Genomic DNA, 18,379 nt, shown 5'->3' on the forward strand with positions numbered 1-18,379 from the left:
TAATGCCTTTCCTGTAAGCCCTGCCTTTGGAAGGTAAAATGGAGCATTGCTTATTTTCGGGTTTCATTTGGCCGCGCTGAGCTGATGATCGAGTTCCCGCATAGTGACAGCTTCTGCCTGCGCACATGGTGTGAAGGAGTCATGCATTTTTGATTCAGTAGTAGCTTATTTTTATGTCAGCTGGCGGGTGAGTCACACCTTCCCCCACTCCTTCGCCGTCCCACCTTGGCACACGTGATTCGGCGCAGTCCAGTGTCAACATGCCTCAAGTCTCATGCAATAGCCCTGTAGCCAGCGCTCGTCCCTGGGATGGGCAGGTGACATCGGCAACTGGATGTCAAGTGTAATGAAGCTCTACGGTGCGGTGGTGGAAGGCAGGAGTCTGATGTGCCAGAGAATCCCAGGAAACCGAGAAGATCTCTGCTCTCCCCAGCCCACGCAATGGATGAGTCACAGCGTACGAGCAGAAGATACTGAGTCAGGGAGGGCTGTGTCGTTACATATAGAATATCGACGGATTCTGTGGTTTTGTTTTAATTCTTGCTCTGTAAACAAGCTCACCTCCAATGAAGTATGGAGTCTGTGTGTTTACTTTTGGACCTCTTTCTGTGGCACAACTCGCTGGAGCGAAGCAGTCTGTTTACTTGTCAGGAAGTAGGACCAAGGAAGATGAACGGGGTATAAATAACCGAGCCTTTTACATAGCGTAGTCAATATTTGCATATATGTTTTTCAATGTAGCTGAGCTGTCTGCTACTCCATGCTGCGTATTAAGTTGGCTTTTTGGGATTCCCTACGTCGAGCATGTTTTTCTCATTCTGTGTTGCTCTCGCTTTCCTCCTGACCTGCTGCATGCTTTGTATGTACCGGTGTCCTTTATAAAGAAATTCTTTCCGTGCTGGTTGCACAATGCGCTCATTCACGTAGCAATTAGGTAGGGGTCATTTCAGTAAGACTTGTTGAACGGTTAGGTGTAAACAAGTCCCTGTGGTGCTGCCAATACCGGCTGTTTCACGGGGAACTCCCCATGTGCGACGCTTTTCCCCGGGGGAGCTGGAGTAACTTGAGGCCATGTAAGTGAGGGTTAGCGCAAGACAAGACGTCTACACCCCTGTTTAATTAAGGAGCGCAAACGTACACATTAGCTGTTGCTGTGGTCGCTTTAATCTACAGAAATCCCACTCGTGTTTGCCACCTTGATGAAAACACTGCTGTGGCCAGGAGGTGAGCCGGCAGAAGCTCACCCCGTGGGCAGGTGCTGGTGTGGGCCAGGAGAGAGCTGCTGGGGGGGGGGACGGCCCCTCTGCGCCCCAAAGTGGGTTTGTGCTGGCGTGGAGTGACACGTGGCCATCGCCTGAAGCACGTTTGTGTCCCGCTTCGTTGCGTGGAAGCATTTGTTCATAGCTGTCACCCTACGACGATCTGGAGGAGCGCTGCAGCCTCCTCCTTTCAAATACTGGGAAATATTTTAGAATGTAAGAGTTTGGTTACTCTAAGTATTTAATAAGTGACTTACCCCTGCAAGGTGATAAAAAGCTGACATCTGTTTGCATGGAAAGCAACTTGCGCCTTTGAGTCACATCTCATGTTTAGTCATTTCCCAACTCCAGATGCCTGTGATAGACCCTAGCGCTCGTTTGAAGCTGTTGGGTTAATTTTGTAACAGCGAGGAAAAACTCTTTTCCCTTCATTCTCAAATCTTGCTAAGATACATGCCATTGGTGAAGGTTTGTGGTGCCTCAGCAAGGAGCCATGCGTTCCTTCCTCTGAAAATGGCCTTTTTGAACAAAAAGTGCAACACGGGGAGGTCCTTCACACTTAGCTGCACACTTAAAGAAGGGTGATCAGCAGCTTTGTCATAAAGTCGGGGTAGTCCAACGAGCTTTTGAACTGGAGGGATCTCTGACTTCGGAGCTTTTGAATTGCAAAATAAAGTGTGGTGGATTCCTGTCACACACCCAGTCACAGCCTGCCTGCTTTCAAAGCTGGCTTGCTGTTGGTCTCTGGGGAGTAATATTTTACTATCTAAAAATACTTTTTTTTTTTTTTTTTTTTTTTTAATGTGGCAGTTCCCTTGTTCGGAAGGGCTTCCTGAGTATGCATATTTCAGCACCTCTTTTAACGTCAGAAGTTTTGACTTCCTTGGGCTAAATTTAGGCTTTGTCAATTGGAAGGTATCGATGCTTTTAAAGCAAGGCCATTAATATTTGAATGTGAGATTAGGGCAGTTTCCTTTTTATATTTTGAAAAGTCCTCATGCTTCTCTCTCTCTCATGCTTCCGGTATCCGTTGCAGTAATCCCGAATCGCTGCCCAGCGACGCTGGGGAACGATGGGGTGCTGGGGAGCTGGAAAACGCCTTTCCTGCAGATGCTTTTCCTCAATGCCTGACGTGCCCTATGGTGGCAGTTGTGAATCTGCAGCTGAGTCGCCCCCGGCACCTCGTCGGGCTCTGCTGGTGGATGGCAACCTGCTGAGAGCGAGTTGTGTGATGTGCCGCTGGCCCGACCCCTCTATGCGTCCAGCTGGGCTTGAGGAGTGGGATGGGCCATTTAATGGTCATAGAATCATAGAATGGTTTGGGTTGGAAGGGACCTTAAAGATCATCTAGTTCCAGCTCCCATAATGGAGGTCTCCGTGCTGCTTCTGGTGCCTTCTGCCAAACCCCAAGCAGAGATCCCTCGCCAGCAGCCCAGGCTGTGCGTGGGACTTGGAGTGCCTCAGCTGTTTGAGTGAGGAGATGAAGATACTCAATGTTTTGGAGATAAACTTTGGAATTCGTATTTAAGTTGAATGGAAAACCCAGTTTGGTAGTTAGGGCTGCGATAATTAATAAGGACGTAGCAACCGGTTAGCCTTGCTCTTCTGCCTATCCCCCGTTCCTAGCCCTTCTATGACAATTTTTCAAGCTGTCAGGACACTGCACTAGAAACTAATTGAGATCTAGAGCTATAAAAGTCAATTCATTTTCTGGAGGGCTGATACGTCAGGTGTTGAGTACGGCCTCGATGCAAATAAAGCTGGTTCCCTTTTTGGGAGGTGGGTGCCTGGATTTACTGGGATCCGTTTCGTATGTTTGTGCTTCCGAAACATCCTGTGCAGGCTGAAGGCTTTTAAGGTGCTCTTCACCTTAAAGAGGGAGACGTTTGAGCTGTGCCAGGGAGGTTTTGACGCAAGTGAAGTTCTGGTACACAGGGCTGCCCGCCCCCCACGCCGGCTGATAAATGGAGTTTGCATTTCTGAGCTGTGCCCTGCCTGCTATGCCCAAACCTCCTCCCATCTCTAAAAGATAAGCCATAGGCTCTGCCCCTGAATCTGTAATGGATCCAGCTGTGCCAGAAGAACTTTTCAGCAGGCTCTGCCCCAGGTGGAGACTTGCAGTTTTGTAATAATTTTTCTCTCTGAAAGTGGCAGTTTTTCCTTCAAAACTCCATTCCTACCTGCTGGTACTCAGCTATCTTAAGGTGAAACAAAAGACATGATATCTGGAGGTCCTGTCTTACTTAGCGCCTCTGAACTTCTGTTTTGCAGGAGGTTCTCCTGTGATAAGAGGGACTGGGAGGTTTTCCATCAGGCTGGGTGACACTTTCCTACTAATCTGAAAAATCCTTTTTGCCCCTCAGAAACGACAATAGTTACTGGGCTCGTGAATGGCAATCTCTTGACTTGCAGAGAGTTTACACGTTTTTGACTCTCAGCATCCATCACTTGCTGGTTTGCCATTTGCTCCTGCAATAGCATTAGTCTCGTGGCTTTTTTAATGTTGGGTCCTGTGCTGATGCTAAAGCAGCTTTGATGGCAGCACGAGGCATTCCTGCTGTCGGGCTGCCCTCCCAGTATGAGTGTTGTGGGGCTGAGCTGCACCCACGGCTTTGCAAGGACGTCTCGGCACATTTAGGGGATGGCGGCTGTGGTTGTGCTGCCAGAAATGCCACCCGGATTGTCCCACCGTGGTCTAGCAGGCAGAAGCTGGCCAGCTTCAGCTGCCTGAGTGTGGCCGAGCATCATCTTACTCCTGAGCACCCAAAGCAGGGGCTGCGTGTCCAATAGCGTTGTCTGCTTTATCCAGCTAAATGGGACCAGTCTGATCTGTCATCCAAGACCCAAATGCCTTGGATCCATGACAAATGCCGCCTGTACGTGCCAGTTTTGCCTTGCGTCGCTGTGCCGTCCTGGCTAGGATGACCCCTGGTCACTGTGCAGAGCTGTGGGTTGCAGCTGAGCTGTAATTCAAGCTGTCCAGTTCCCTCCACGTTGTCACCGCGGTGGTTTCACCCTATTTTGCAGCTGGCCTGCACGCTGTAAGCGTAAACTTACTTGCGCTGTAGAGGAACTCGCTATAGCACTTAACTCATGCTGTAGATTTTTGGCATGTGGGCAGGAGGAGGCAGGGAGCCGGTAAGAGCTCTGCCTCCAGCCGACAGTCTCCAGTGGAGATGAGCTGATGAAGGGCAGGGGCCACCCGGGACGTGGTGTGATCAAATCCAAATGTTTCTCTGGACAGCAGAGGAGCAATTCAGCAGAAGTCTTTTATTATTGCTGCTTTCTTAGCGTTTTCCATCTGCCAAGAAGTAGCCTCTTCCTTGGCAGTGCTTCTGGAGGTAAATCTCTGTGCGGCTGAGCGCTCGCTGGCACCTGAGAAGTTCTCTGGTTGATTTTTCTTAAGCTTCCTGTAGATTGTATCTGTAATGTAATTAATGTGCATAACTTGTTCTCGAAGAAAAAAAACAAAAAGCAGTCACAGAGCATACCCATAATTGTCTCAACTTCAGTTACCTGGTTAAAATGAAGCAGTCAAAACCTGCTGCTTAATTCCCTTTCAGCGGGTAGAGCTGACCCACTGAAAAGGAAGGAAAACTGGGCGGGAAACAATTTCTCTTCGGTATTAACCATCAGAACCAAGTTGGCCAGTGCAGATGTGATCTGGCTTTGCACCGACCGGCAAAACTCACCCAGCGCAGTGACCTGTGGCATAGCAGGAGGCCACATCTTCCTTGCTGGATCCACCCCGCTTTTTGGGCAAATCCTGTTGCCTTCAGTAGGCTGCTGTAACCCCTCACTTAACCCTCAAAAAGTTTAAAAAACAGCAGCACCGCAGCTTCTCATGCCTTTCAGCAAAAGCGCGGGCTCCGCTGAGTGCACAGAGAAGCCCAGGGAGCAAAGCAGGAATAATTACGTGAAACGAAACCTTTTGCTATTTTCTTCCACCCTGGTCCTTGTATTGCAGGTATGTGGGAAAAGGTAGATAATTAATCTAGAACTTAAGCTAGAACTTTTTGGGGTGGTTTAAAATAACTCTTCTGAAACCTTCTCTTAAGATGATGTCTTACGTGCCAACTGCCATCATCACTGGAACAAGAGATTTGATATAAAATCCAACAGTAATGTGGAGATTTGAGTGCAGTCATTTCCCTTGAGCCCTAGAAATGTGAATTCAGTCTCCGAAACTTGCCAAAAAAAGCAATGTATTGTGTTGTGCTTTATTCTTTTGTCTTTGTCAAGAATTCAAACAATTTGATTTGACTGTACTTTACTCGCTACAGCTAAAAAACTGACCGGGAATGGGTGTTTGTGGGTAAGTTGCCTAGATTATGGAAGTTTTCCTGCAGCTCAGCCTTTCCAGCTAGGGCTGATTCTCCTCCCAGTCTTTTTTTATTCTTATGAATACAAATGTGAACATCCTCTTGGTGCCCTCTCTGAAACTGCTGCTTTCTCTGCGTGTATGAAGAGCTGTTCAATAGAGTCAAGCCGTGCTATCAGGAGAGCAGCTTGTGGAACTCAAGGAAAATGAAATGCCACCCTCTCTTAATAACACAGTGATCGTGAAAATTGTTTTTCTGCAACTGAAGTAAAAATCAAATCGCTTGGATTTTTACCAGCAGCAAGAACAAATATGTTCTTCCTTCTGTTCTTCCCATGTCTGGTTTTCTTCTGTTCCTTTTCCCGTACCTTTTTTTTGTAGATTCAAATATTAACAAGCTACTCAAAACACGGCAGGGATCCGATACATCCTGCATATCCTGAGAAGAGGCACAAAATAAGCAGCGTTTCTGGAGTGAAGCTGGAGTCTTGGAGTCCACGTGGAAACAAACGTGTTGGAGATGAGAGTAGCTCTGTCTGCTCATGGCTCGCACACAACTATTGGGCTGTTGTGTGCTGAGTGTCATCTCTTCCCATTAAAAGCCGGGCTTGCTCTGCGACCGTCAGGGGAGAAGGTAGTGATCCAGCTTGTGACATTCTCCCTTGCTTTATTCCCAAGTTCCGCTTGGGTTCAGAGAGGGTTTGAACTGTGTCTCTTCCACATCCAAGGGCAGGGGAAGCGCCTTGCTCTGCCTCTGCTCCCTCTCGGCGGCTCTGCACCCTTCTCCCCGGCGCAAAGTCCTGCTGCAGCTTCTCCTGTTGGGCAGCCCCGCCGGAGCGTTTAGCATTTGCTGGAAGGGAGGTGATTCACTGCCCAACCGAAGCAGGAAAAAAGATGTGAAAAGCTGGCAGCGGAGAGCTGAGTGTCTGGCAGCAGTCGGAGCAAACAGAGCAGGAGGATGTTTCGGGGGGGGAGCGTGAATAAGAGGAGCTCATAATGACGCTGTGAAAGGGCTGCTGAGATGCCATCTGGAATAGGGTGAGCAGTTCCAGAGGAGAGATCTAGAATAAATGGGGCTGGGAGCAGAAAAAGCCAGCACGATGGTCAGTCGAGGTTTGAGGAGGTGGCTCCTGCAGCAGCCCTCGCTGCTGCTTTCCTCGCTGGCCTTTGGGCAAGGCAGAGGAGCAGCTGGGACCCGTTCATGCTGAGCCACGCTCTGCTGAGTGCCCCTCTCCCATAGGAGCCGAAGCCAAGGGTAACCCAGCTGCCCCCCAGGCAGGATCACGGAGAAGCCAGCAGGAGACCATGGGATGTTGCCAGATGCTCTGCACAGGTCTAGTTGCTCTTCACTCCCTTCAGATGAGTGAGAGAAAACTAAAGGTAAATCAAGGGCTCTGAAACCAGAGCATCGAAGCTCAGGAGGGCAAGGAAGTTATCCAGTCATAAGGTGGGCTGAAAACACACGCGATTCCCCAGCAGGTTGGTCATCTCTGTGCTCTCCGTCAGTGTGGTGGGACAGGAGCTGCCACAGTGCCTACCTGCCTGCGGACTGCAGTCACCCCCAAGTCACGGCGGTGCTCGAGCCCCGCTTCTGTACGTTGACGTTCTTGAGTGCCTGTTGGATCAGCTTACTATTTTTAGGTTGTTTCCCTAATCTGATGTCAGTTGAAGGTTTGTAAAGTCTTGGAACGATGGTCAAGATTGTGGCAGACCCTGTGCCATCACCTGCTTTTCTCCCTGCAGCGCAGCTGCAAGTAAGTGGAGTCAGAAACAGCATTTTCTGCCCTTTTTCCTTTGTGTCTCAACTGCTGGGTGTTCTCTTGTAACAAGCAAGAGAAAATGTTCTCAATCACCCAAAATCTCTGTCCTTCCCCAGCCTCCGCCAGTTACGGTTGAAGGTGAAGGGCTGTACGGAAAAGCTTTGAAATGAGACATCTCTGAAACGTAGGCAGTCAAATATTTGAAAGACCTTTAGGCTAACTTCATTCCAAGTAAGAAGCCTATCTTAACTTTTCTCCCCTCTTTCTGTTTTTGAAGCAGATTATTCGGAAACCTGAAGGTCAGAACAAGACTTTGTCATTCCAGCTCATGAACGTACCTGTTAACCAACGTATTCGGGTAGATTTAAACCCACCATCGCGGGGTGTGTTTTAAGAGGTTAAAAGATGAGATCCTGGCCCAGTTGACGCTGGTAGCAAAGCTTCTGTTTCAGCCAGGATTTTATTCCGATTTCAAAATTAAGAGAAGGGTAGATCCTCATTAGCGTAATCAGCTTAAATGGGTTGACTACTCTAAAGCAATTTGTTTAATTTGTTTGGAACATGTTTAATTTTAGCTGTAGATGTTCAGCTCTCGCGCAGTTGCTATTTATGCTGTTTATCGTGTAATTTTGTGTTCTGTGATTTGTAAAAATAAACTTTCTGCTCTGAATGAGAATTTGGTGACAATCTACGTCCCATTCATCAGCACTGCTTTAAAATCCTTGAGAACTTTCTGTGCGCTCCTGCCGCTGTCGTGTCTCTGCATCCATCTCTATGAAGAACAGTTCTGGCTGCTCGCATAGAGTGCATTCCCGCGTCGATCTTCCGCCGTTTGCTTGACACTGGGTTGCTCCCCCCTCCCTCTGTCTTCAGGTATCTAATTTGGGGCTCCTCAGCAGTTTGAAGCCCGCATGAAGAGAGGTTATGAAATTCTTCCGTAATTCTCCTTGCAATTGAGGACATCAGCTCCTCTTTATTTGGCCACACCACATCTAAGGGCGGTGGAAACCAATTTCCCTTGGGAGCCAAAAAATGGGTGATTCAGAAGCTGCCGGTATCGTTTGGTTTTCAGAAGTTGTGGTTGTCTCTGGGCGATTTGGTGTACAGGGACATGACTTTGGCACCTCTGCTGATGTAGGTGCCACATGTAGCTTCCTGCACTTGCTGCCTCATCTCTTCTTGGCTGTATTTTGGGCTGCTCGCTGTTGCACGAGGTTTATTCATAGCCTCTCGTGATGCTCATCTACAGAGCATTCAGTACGTATTCTCTGCCGCAGCAGATGGTTTCCTCTTTCCGTGCCTTCCATGTGGGGCAGCTGCTGTAAAATCAGATTTCCCTTGGGCATAACCTTTGATTGGCATCTCTCTGCCAGTCACCACTTCATAACCCGTCCTGGAAATGGCTTTGGACTGTCTGTACGACTCGTACGTCTGATGCCTGGACTAACGTGGCTTGTTGGGGTATGCTGGACATCCGACGGGTTATTAGGGCCGTTAGTCATGCTGTGAAGCATGTGGCAGCAGGACAGCACCACTTGGATCAGCCAAGGTGCTTGACCTTGAAATGGAGATTTGCTGGAAGGTGTGATTCCCTGGGGTTGACCCGACGCAGATGAAGCTCTCCCCAGGAGCCGTGGTCCTGTGGTTTGTTACTGTTCCCGTTCCTGCGTTCAAGCTCAGGCAAACCCCAAGCTTTTTACAGGTTGATCCAACTTATTGCTCAGCCACGTGAGCACGGGGAGGCGGTGGGACGGGTGCGGGTGGACTGAGGATGGGGTGGTCCCTTTTGGTGGCAGCCCACAGGAGCAGTTAGAGTTTTAGCATCTCAGGAGACCTGAGGCCAGAGTCGTGTGGCTGCACAGGAGTGCGGTGGAAGCAAAGTCTGAGTTTCCAGCTTTGATGTCTGCATTTGCTCTCGTTCCAGCCACGATGCTTTAATCTCTGAAATGCTATGCTAGGTTTTCGCTGTGCTCAGCTTGAATTTTTTCCAAGGCATCGCACTGCTGAAATAGCAGAATTTGCCTGTGGATTCCAGTGCAGTGATCAGCCTGTGTTTATTGGGGTGACAAACTTTCCGCGAGAGCAAGGGTGGAGCGGGGCCTTTTACAGACAGTTGAGCCAAATCACTGAGCAGCAGGACTGAAGCCGTTCAGCAAATTCAGATGATTTCTGCTTGCAGCAGCCTCCACTGCAATAGGAGTGGAGCAGTAGGATGAGGGGCGATGGTTTTAAACTGAAAGAGGGGAGATTTGATGAGATGTGAGGAAGAAATTCTTGGCTGTGAGGGTGGTGAGCCCCTGGCCCAGGTTGCCCAGAGAAGCTGTGGCTGCCCCATCCCTGGAGGTGTTCAAGGCCAGGTTGGACGGGGCTTGGAGCAACGTGTTGTGGTGGGAGGTGTCCCTGCCCAGGGCAGGGGGTGGCACTGGGTGGGCTTTAAGGTCCCTTCCAACCCAAACCATTCTCTAATTCTGTGATTCTCCCAAGGAGAACGTGCACGTGCTGTGCCTGGATTTTCTTGCCTTAATATGTTGTTCGTGTTTAATGCCATGGAGAAATTCCTTGTTTAGATGTTATTTCCTGCGTTAATTGCGTTAAGCTGATCATGGCTTGTATTTCAAGCGTTGAGTTGTGCCTTTGAATGCTCACGAGGAGACCTCTGCTCTGCCCAGGGCTTTTCATCCTGCGCTCTTTGAATCCAGAACCCCTCATCTAGGACAGATTGCTTCCCAGCACCTTGGCTTTGTTTGACCTTTGCAGTCCTCTGCTGACACAATTGCTTGCCATTAAAAACCTCAAATTCGACTGCCCAGACAAAAGATAGTTTTTCCTCAATCAATCTCTTTTGTTGCCAGCGTCCTTCTTAAGTATTTACAGATCTACTGGTGATATTTGTGAAGTTCCTGTGGTTCACGGTGGCAATGGACACAGTGGGACCAGGACACATTGCTTGTTGCTGAAATAGAGCCAAGCTACCCCCTGAATTATGCAGGTGGGCTGTGATTACGTAAAATTTTATGCAGATTTTCTTAGGCTGCCCCTTTTTCCTGTTGATAAGATGAATGGGCCCAGAGATGCCTGTAGCTCAAGTTTGCAGAGAAGCACCCTGAAATCATCTGGATCCTGCAGGCATCAAGCCTTAATATTTGCATTGAGCTTACAACTTCTCTTTCAAGCTTCACCCCTTCCTAAAATGCTGCTAAATGCTGACTTGTGTTTGAGGGAGCCGAGGGTGCCTGTGTCCCTCATAACTTTATTTCAGTAGCCAGGCTTGGGCTGGAGGCTCTGAAGGGCTTGTCAGCGACGATTCCTTGGGTGTAGGATGCGTGAGGAATGCAGCCTGGGTCTGCAAATGAGATATAAACGTTACAGCATTTTTCTTCTAGCAAAGCCAAGAGGTAAGCTCTTGACTGCAGAGGTGGCGGCATTGCTGCTGAAAACCCTCAGAGAAAAATCGAACCCTAAAAATATGCTTGAAACTAATAACGTCTTCTGTAGGCTGGCACTTAGGATGCTGTTTTTAATGTTCTTTGCTACAGCTTCACCTTGCGGAGCTCCCACCTGGAGCGGAGCCTTCCGGAGGTGTAAAGCTGAGGGTGGTGGTGCTGGAAGCTCTCGGCGTGCTCAGGGCTGGCTCCAGGTGGGTAAAGCTGGCTTAAGGGGTCAGGGCCCCAGAGAGCGCTAAATAGTCGTGTTGCTTTCTTTCCTACGTGAAATTCCCGTCTTTCGAGTCTTGCTGCAATTTATCTTCCTGATTCTTGCGTCCAGCAGGAATTGAATTTTAATTGCAATGCGCTCTCTCTACCAAGTGAGGCTGGAAATTTCCTCCTTTCCCCTTGCTCTGGGAGTGGAATTCTTCGCCTTCCTTAAGAGCCTTTCTGCAATTTTATTCTCCCTTATTCCTTAATTAGCACACTCCTAATCCGAGTGGTTTCTTTCCTGATTTGCACTTTTCAAGACTGTTATCCTTATGTAGAAATTGTGATAGAAGTACTCGCTGTGCGTATATATATATATGTGTATCTTGAATTTATAATGGTCTCAGTTTTAAACTTTCCATAGACTATTGTGTTATTCTGTTCTATTATTCTCTATTATTCTTTGAATTAGAGGTATTAGAGGTATTCTCTACTATTCTCTATTTGAATTAGAGGTATTCTTGGTATCAGAGGTAGCATAGGTAAGTCCTCATCAGATTTGACTGAAAACTCAGTGGCTCACCATGAGTTACTTCAAGAGCTACTGCAATGATTCCGGCCTTCAGCACTGAGCTGATAGCATTGAATTATCGTTCGCGTTGGTTTGGGGATATTTGCAAATGTTTTGGAGCTGCCTGGGTCACATCCCATCGTTGTTCTACTTTCTGAATTGCTTCCGCATCAAACCGTCCTGGTTTCTTAGAGGACTTAGTTGCTGTTAATGCTTCCTAAACCATTAACTCTGTCAGGAGCAGTAGCCTCCCAAGGCCAGGTTGGGTAAACGTCAAACTCCGGTTAGACTGGGAATTCCTGCAATACTCTGCAATACCTCATTAGTGCGTCCCGATGACTGATACCTAATACGATTCCCCAAGCACGTGAGTTAATGAGATTAAAACCATCCTACAGTAATCTTTGTCAAGCTGCATTTTGTTCTCTTTGAGTAATACATGGGAGCATAAGTTCTGTAATATTTAAGCTTTGGTAATCTCAGCACCACATTTATTGTATTGTTGGCAAGTTGAGGAGTGCCGTCAGGCGGATTAACGAGGCTTCCCTAAATCCGGAGTAGGACTTAAAGTTATTATGTCGCTGACACACGCCAGCCTTCGTGTTTCCCTGTTTCACTGCCCCAACCTGCGCGGGGCTAAGCTGCCTCAGCACACCACGGAGTGCATACAAAAGCCTGCAGTTACACAAGCAATTTAATTCTGGTGTCTGATAGTTAACGAGGTTTTTTGCTATTTTTAAGACTGATCTCTTATGTAAATATAAGTGCGTTTATGGGTTTACTCAAAACATGCTGTAAAATTTATAATTCCTCTCCTTTGAGGTCCTGTGCTATATAATTTACGGACCTCAGTGTGACTTCGTAGCAAAGGCTGTGTACGCAGTAGCGCTCCCCACGCTGAGCCTTCACGCTGAATAGCAGGATGTCGTCTCTTTGTGTGTCAAAGCGAAGACGTTGTTTTGACATAGGACAAAACCCTGTATTTCAAAACAAAACCCCTTCCATTGTGTTTTTGAACTGTTTATGAGATGTAGACTGGAAATATATTACCCAAAAAAAAAACTTTGCGCAGCTTGATACTGATGCCGGGACGCTGGGCGCCTGTGCTAGATGCTGATTAGAGAAATGCGCAGTTAGCCCCGTGCTGAATTCCTCCCTGTACGGGCTGCTTTGACTTTTCTTTTGGACTAAAAAGGTAATTCAAGGAGCGCCGTGCAGCTCAGTGAGTGCTCAGACACCAAGGCCGATTTTTTTCCCTTTTCTAGTGCCTTTTGGAAAGCTAATCCGCGCAAAAAGCCACTGTCGGCTGAGTACAAATATTGCCTGCTCTGGCTGAGAAATCCGCCGCTGAGCTGCTCGGTGGAAGGGGAGGCTCTGACTCGGGCCACTTGGGTGTCGAGAGTTTTGTGTGCGACTTCGCAAAACCGTCTGCACATATGCTTAATGACTGTGATCACTTATTTTTACGTGGTGATGTGTCAAAACTTAAATCTTTGCTCTTTTTGTATAGGAAAATTTTTTTCCCTTTCTAGCGAGGATAATAAGAGTAAGCTTTGTGTAAGGTTGTGCTGAAAAACGATGACTATGTATTATCTTGGTTGAAAAAGCAGCCCTTTTTCGAACATGCCTCGTTTTCTGCAAGGGCTATCATCTTTCTAACTCCTCCGACGGGTGCCAGCCCACATTTGGAGTTGTGCTCTGCCTGGTGTTTAGTGCGACGCAGGGAGCTCCGCGTCTCGTTACGTGAAGTCCAGGCATTTACACTGCCAAGCTAGATGCTTTCATGTGGTCGTGTTATTGCTTTGAAATCCATTTGTCTATTCAAGGGTGTAACTGAGCAAAGCCTGCACTGATTTGGCCTTCGGTTCATGCACAGTATGTGCTGAAACTTATTTGCTTGCTGGGCAAGATCAAACAGAAAGGACATTTGAGAGGTAAAAATAAAGGCTCTGCCCAGTGAAAGATTTACACCCAGGAGGAAGAGTATTAACTTTGTCCCTTTGACTGATTTCAGTTCTTTTCATATTCTTCCAGCTGAAGGGCTTCCCCAGGTGTATTACTTCGGACCGTGTGGAAAGTACAACGCCATGGTACTAGAGCTCCTTGGTCCTAGCTTGGAAGATTTATTTGACCTTTGTGATAGGACGTTCACTTTGAAGACGGTATTAATGATAGCCATCCAGCTGGTGAGTAACAGCGGGCAGGGCTCTGCCCAGCGGCCTCCACGGTGCCGACTCGTGTTTCTGGCAGTACTGGGTTAGCTGAAGGAAGGGGTTGGTACAGTGTGAGGTTCGGGGACGTCTGTTGGTTGGAGAGAGAATCGATCTCCTTCCATTGCAGAATCACAGAACAGTTTGGGTTGGAAGGGACCTTCAAAGATCCAGTCCAACCCCCCCCACCACAGGCAGGGTTGCTCAAAGTCCCGTCCAGCCTGACCTTGGACACTCCCAAGGATCCTGGTCTTTTCTGGGCAACCTGCTCCAGCATCTCACCACTCTCATTGTAAAGAATTTTTTTCCTGATGTCCTATCTAAACGTACGCTCTTTCAGTTTAAGAACATTGCCCCGTGTCCTGTCCCTACAGGCCTTGGTAAAAAGTCTCTCTCCATCTTTCTTAGAAAACAAAACTTCTCAGGTTTGAGAAAAACTGTTGCCTATGAAGAGAAGGTCAAATGATGCTTCTGAGCAAACTTGCTGCTTGCATAGCAGAACCGGTGAAGCTGGATTCCTGTGAACTTGCGTCCTGTGTCCCCTACACACCCCTGCCCCAGCACCTACCCCAGCTCCCTCCCTCTGCTTGGACATCCCCCAGAACATCTCATTTCTTACCCGCTCCCCGGGACACAGGGAGCACAACACCCTCCCACGCTCCTACCAGTTTTACTGGTTTGGTGCTACCGGGCTGCTCATAGACTGAAACCTCCCAGAGCGATGGGAGCTGAGCTCTCCTTAGCCAAAGTACCAGCGTTTGAGGCCTCTGCCTTGGTCAAATGTGTTCAAAACTGGCCAATGGGTTTAAATGACTAACAGCTGGAAATGGGTAGATGTATGAGCGGCATCACCAAGACCCTTATTTGCCTGAAACAAAGGGAAACCAAGCTGAAAACGGTAGCTTGGATTTGTGTTTGCATTAAAAGTGGATGATGTAAAAACTGAACACGCTAAATGTGGTGAATGAGCTTCCCTGAGTGGGTAGGGCCAGTCAGTTAGCGCTTTAGTTTGGCTTTCTGGTTTTCAACCCAGGGTCTTGCAGGTACCTGAGTGGCACAGCAGAGGTGGGACTGTATATTCACGTTAATGGATCTGTGGATTGCAGAGTTAAAATAAAGAGAAGTTGGTAAGGGACTAGGCAACACAATCCTTTCTAAATAAACTGGTTTGCCACAGAGGGATCTCAAATGGAAAACTGAGGTCACAGATGCAGAAGTTTGAACAGCACCTGCCTGGCATTGGGTTCATGAAGTTGTCCTCCTACAGCTGAGCAGTCTAGTTTTGTTGGCTTTGAACGTTCCTTGATCGGTGGAATACCAATTTATAGTATTGTTTTTAATTAAATCAAGTGACAACAGATGGTGAAGCCTTGGATATAGGTTACATGACCTTTTGGTTGTAAAGATGTAAAATGTAAAGATGGGAATTTATTCCCGTGAGACTGCCAGGGAAATCAAGATTGTCACAATAGGTCCCATCTGCCTTAGAATCATAGAATCATAGGGTTGGAAGGGGCCTCTGGAGATCATCTAGTCCAACCCCCCTGCCAGAGCAGGGTCACCCAGAACAGGTGGCACAGGAACGCGTCCAGGCGGGTTTGGAATGTCTCCAGAGACGGAGACTCCACCACCTCTCTGGGCAGCCTGTGCCAGGGCTCTGCCACCCTCACAGGAAAGAAGTTCCTCCTCATGTTTAGGTGGAACTTCCTATGCTCAAGTTTGTGCCCGTTACCTCTTGTCCTGTCCCTGGGCACCACTGAAGAGATCCTGGCCCCATCCATCCTCCTGACACCCACCCTTTACGTATTTATAAGTGTTGATAAGGTCCCCCCTCAGCCATCCTTTTTCCAGACTGAAGAGACCCAAATCCCTCAGCCTTTCTTCATATGAGGGGTGTTCCAGTCCCCTCATCATCTTGGTGGCCCTTTGCAGTCCCCTCTCCAGCAGTTACCTGTCCCTCTTGAACCGGGGAGCCCAGAACTGGACACAGTGCTCCAGATGCGGCCTCCCCAGGGCAGAGCAGAGGGGGAGGATGACCTCCCTCGACCTGCTGGCCACACTCTTCTTGATGCACCCCAGGATGCCATTGGCCTTTTTGGCCACAAGGGCACATTGCTGGCTCATGGTCATCCTGTTGTCCAACAGGACTCCCAGGTCTCTTTCCACTGAGCTGCTCTCCAGCAGGTCAGCCCCCAACCTGTACCAGTGTATGGGGTTATTCCTCCCCAGGTGCAGCACCCTACACTTGCCCTTGTTGAATTTCATGAGGTTCCTCTTTGCCCAACTCTCCAACCTGTCCAGGTCTCTCTGGATGGCGGCACAGCCTTCCGGTGTGTCAGCCACCCCTCCAGCTTTGTGTCAGCTTTGGCCAAGCCCTGGGGCTGCAAATTAGCTCAGTGCTTGGATGGTCTTCACTGGCATCATCTGCTGGTCTTGTGACCTCGGCTGGCCTGCCAGCTCATCTAGACACTGGTACCAGTTTGAGAAACAGATGCTTAGGGTGATGTAGGGGGACACGAAAAGCAATTGCAAATGGAGGAGTTGATGTTCTCCAAAAGGAACAAGCAGTGCTGCCCCCTTTTCCATTGGGAGATGTTTTAAGACCTCTCCAGCCTTCTCAGGAGGATTACCTTAGTTACCAGCTTGGAGCGTATGCATTTAAGAAGACAGATTTAGCATCTTTAGGTGTGCCCTGCTCCTTCCGTGGGAGGTTTCCTCACCTGGTCCTTGGAGACGTGTTTTCTGAAGGGGCTGGCACTTATTGCTTAACTGCAACGAAAACCCTTCACTCCCGCCACAAAGCTTTGGGGGAAATTGTCTTGGATTTATCTTAGTTCCTACACTAAATCATTGCAGTCACTGTGTCACGCTCCAGTGTGAGAGAAACATCAGAGAAGGAAAGTTGAACTGTCAGATTCAGTGGATTTGCATCCATAAATTATGTTTTGCTCTTGCTTTTGACCAGCCAGGCCTGCTTAAGCTGCCGTAATTCTGACCGCAGGCGTGAGGAGACATAAGACTTCACTGCCAGAATCCCATGCGTTGAATGAGCAGTGTTTCTCTCCTCTGATGCTTGACATGCCTGTTAATGAAGCCTAATATCCAGGGAGTCTTCCAAAAAAATCTGAATGGCCTGGTGCCACCCAGACAGCAGAGGAGCACCCTGCCCTGGTGTAGGGAGTGAGGGACAACTCAGCACGCTGCAGAAAACTGCTGCTCTGGTTTGGTTCTCACCAAAATGTAAAATTATTGGGCTTTTTAGCCAGGAAGACCACTCAAAGGTAAAGCAGTGCTACTCCTCTGGGAGGTCCCTCTGCAGCGTGGGGCTTGGGGAGCTCCCAGGAGATGACCCCGATGCTGGGAATCACCTTTGCATTGCCTCTCCAGCCTTGGGCTTGATCCCCTCAGGAGAGGGAGGAAGGAGAGGTCTGCCAGAGATGTTTTTGCAGGCGTTGGAGCAGCAACACTGGCAGCAGGGCTGGCCCAAGATAGTGGGATGTCAAGTGTCCACCCTTTTGTCCCCTAGACCTTTCTCCCCTCACTTGCATGTGATGATCCCTGTGTCTTTAGGAGCGTCCAGTCCCTTCTCTGCCGATGGCGTGGTTCCTTGCCTGCCGCAGGCTCAGCCCCACAGCCAGCCGCTGCTTCCAAGGTTAGCTCCCATCTCCCCCTTCTCCCCCCTTGAGCCTGACCACTGCTGCAGCAAATCTCCAACACATCTGCGTGTGTGCCGCGTGCTAAAGCTAGGCAGGAACTTTGAATGCGGTGTGGTGGCACCTGGTCTCCTTTTTTTGTGTCCAGTGGTCAGTTTTTAACCAGAGGCACCCCTGAAGCATGTTTTTTAATAAGTGTACGTGCTTGGCTGGACTTACGTAGCTTGACAGGTAGCAGCATCTCAGGGCTGGGGTGGATCCTTTAACTCTACAGATGTTAGAAGAAAGAAAAGCCCTCTAAGAGAAACAAATATAGCGTCATTGTTTTAAGGAGTGTTGCTTGTGATTATGGGAGAATCTAAGTGTGGTTTTATGTCAGGAAGACTCTCCTGGCTGAGGGAGATAGAGACTGGACAATAATGAGTCTTCAAGGAAGGAGGATAACTCTCTTGGAGTTCTTCGGATGAGATGACCCAGTCGGAAGGTCTGCCTCAGCAGGGGGATGAGCCACGTAGCCCTCAGGTTTGTCACCAGGCTTGCAGGTTCTTCTGGTAAGCGTGCGTTGTGCTCAGAGCTGTGGCAGCAGCTTATCAAATGCAGCTTGGGCCGAATCAGAAACACTCTTAGTCTAATGCACCGTTTCAAACTTCTTGGTGAGAACCTGCATTGAAGGAGTCCTCTGTTTTCCTTCCCTGGTGGAAGTTTTCCAGCTCTGTTACTCCTGTGACTTGTGCATCTCTGATATTTCATGATGGTCTGCTAGGACCATCCAACTGGAACTGCTTCCTCCATCCTCCACGTGCAGCTCAACAGACGGAGTGGCCGACGTTCCTGAACAACGCAAAGCTTGGCAATTAAAAACGTGTTCACTAATGTCAGTCCCTAAAGCCCGTAGTTCGGACGTCATCTTAGGGCTTTGCCTAAGATGCCTAAGAACTGACTCGGTGTTTGGTTTGGGGAGAACACTTCT

At 48.6% G+C, this 18,379-nt stretch overlaps 1 protein-coding gene across 6 annotated transcripts in view; it reads left to right on the forward strand.

Annotated features, from left to right (window-relative positions):
• Positions 1-18,379, forward strand: part of CSNK1G1 (casein kinase 1 gamma 1) — a 110,466-nt gene that overhangs the window by 64,543 nt on the left and 27,544 nt on the right. For all 6 annotated transcript variants that reach the window (XM_074599640.1, XM_074599643.1, XM_074599641.1 and 3 more), the window contains one exon: positions 13,581-13,732. In XM_074599640.1, the coding sequence (XP_074455741.1) occupies positions 13,581-13,732 (152 nt within the window). The remainder of the gene's footprint in view (positions 1-13,580; positions 13,733-18,379) is intronic.

The sequence above is a fragment of the Larus michahellis genome, chromosome 9 (genome assembly GCF_964199755.1).
Source record: "Larus michahellis chromosome 9, bLarMic1.1, whole genome shotgun sequence".
Classification (NCBI taxonomy): domain Eukaryota; kingdom Metazoa; phylum Chordata; class Aves; order Charadriiformes; family Laridae; genus Larus; species Larus michahellis.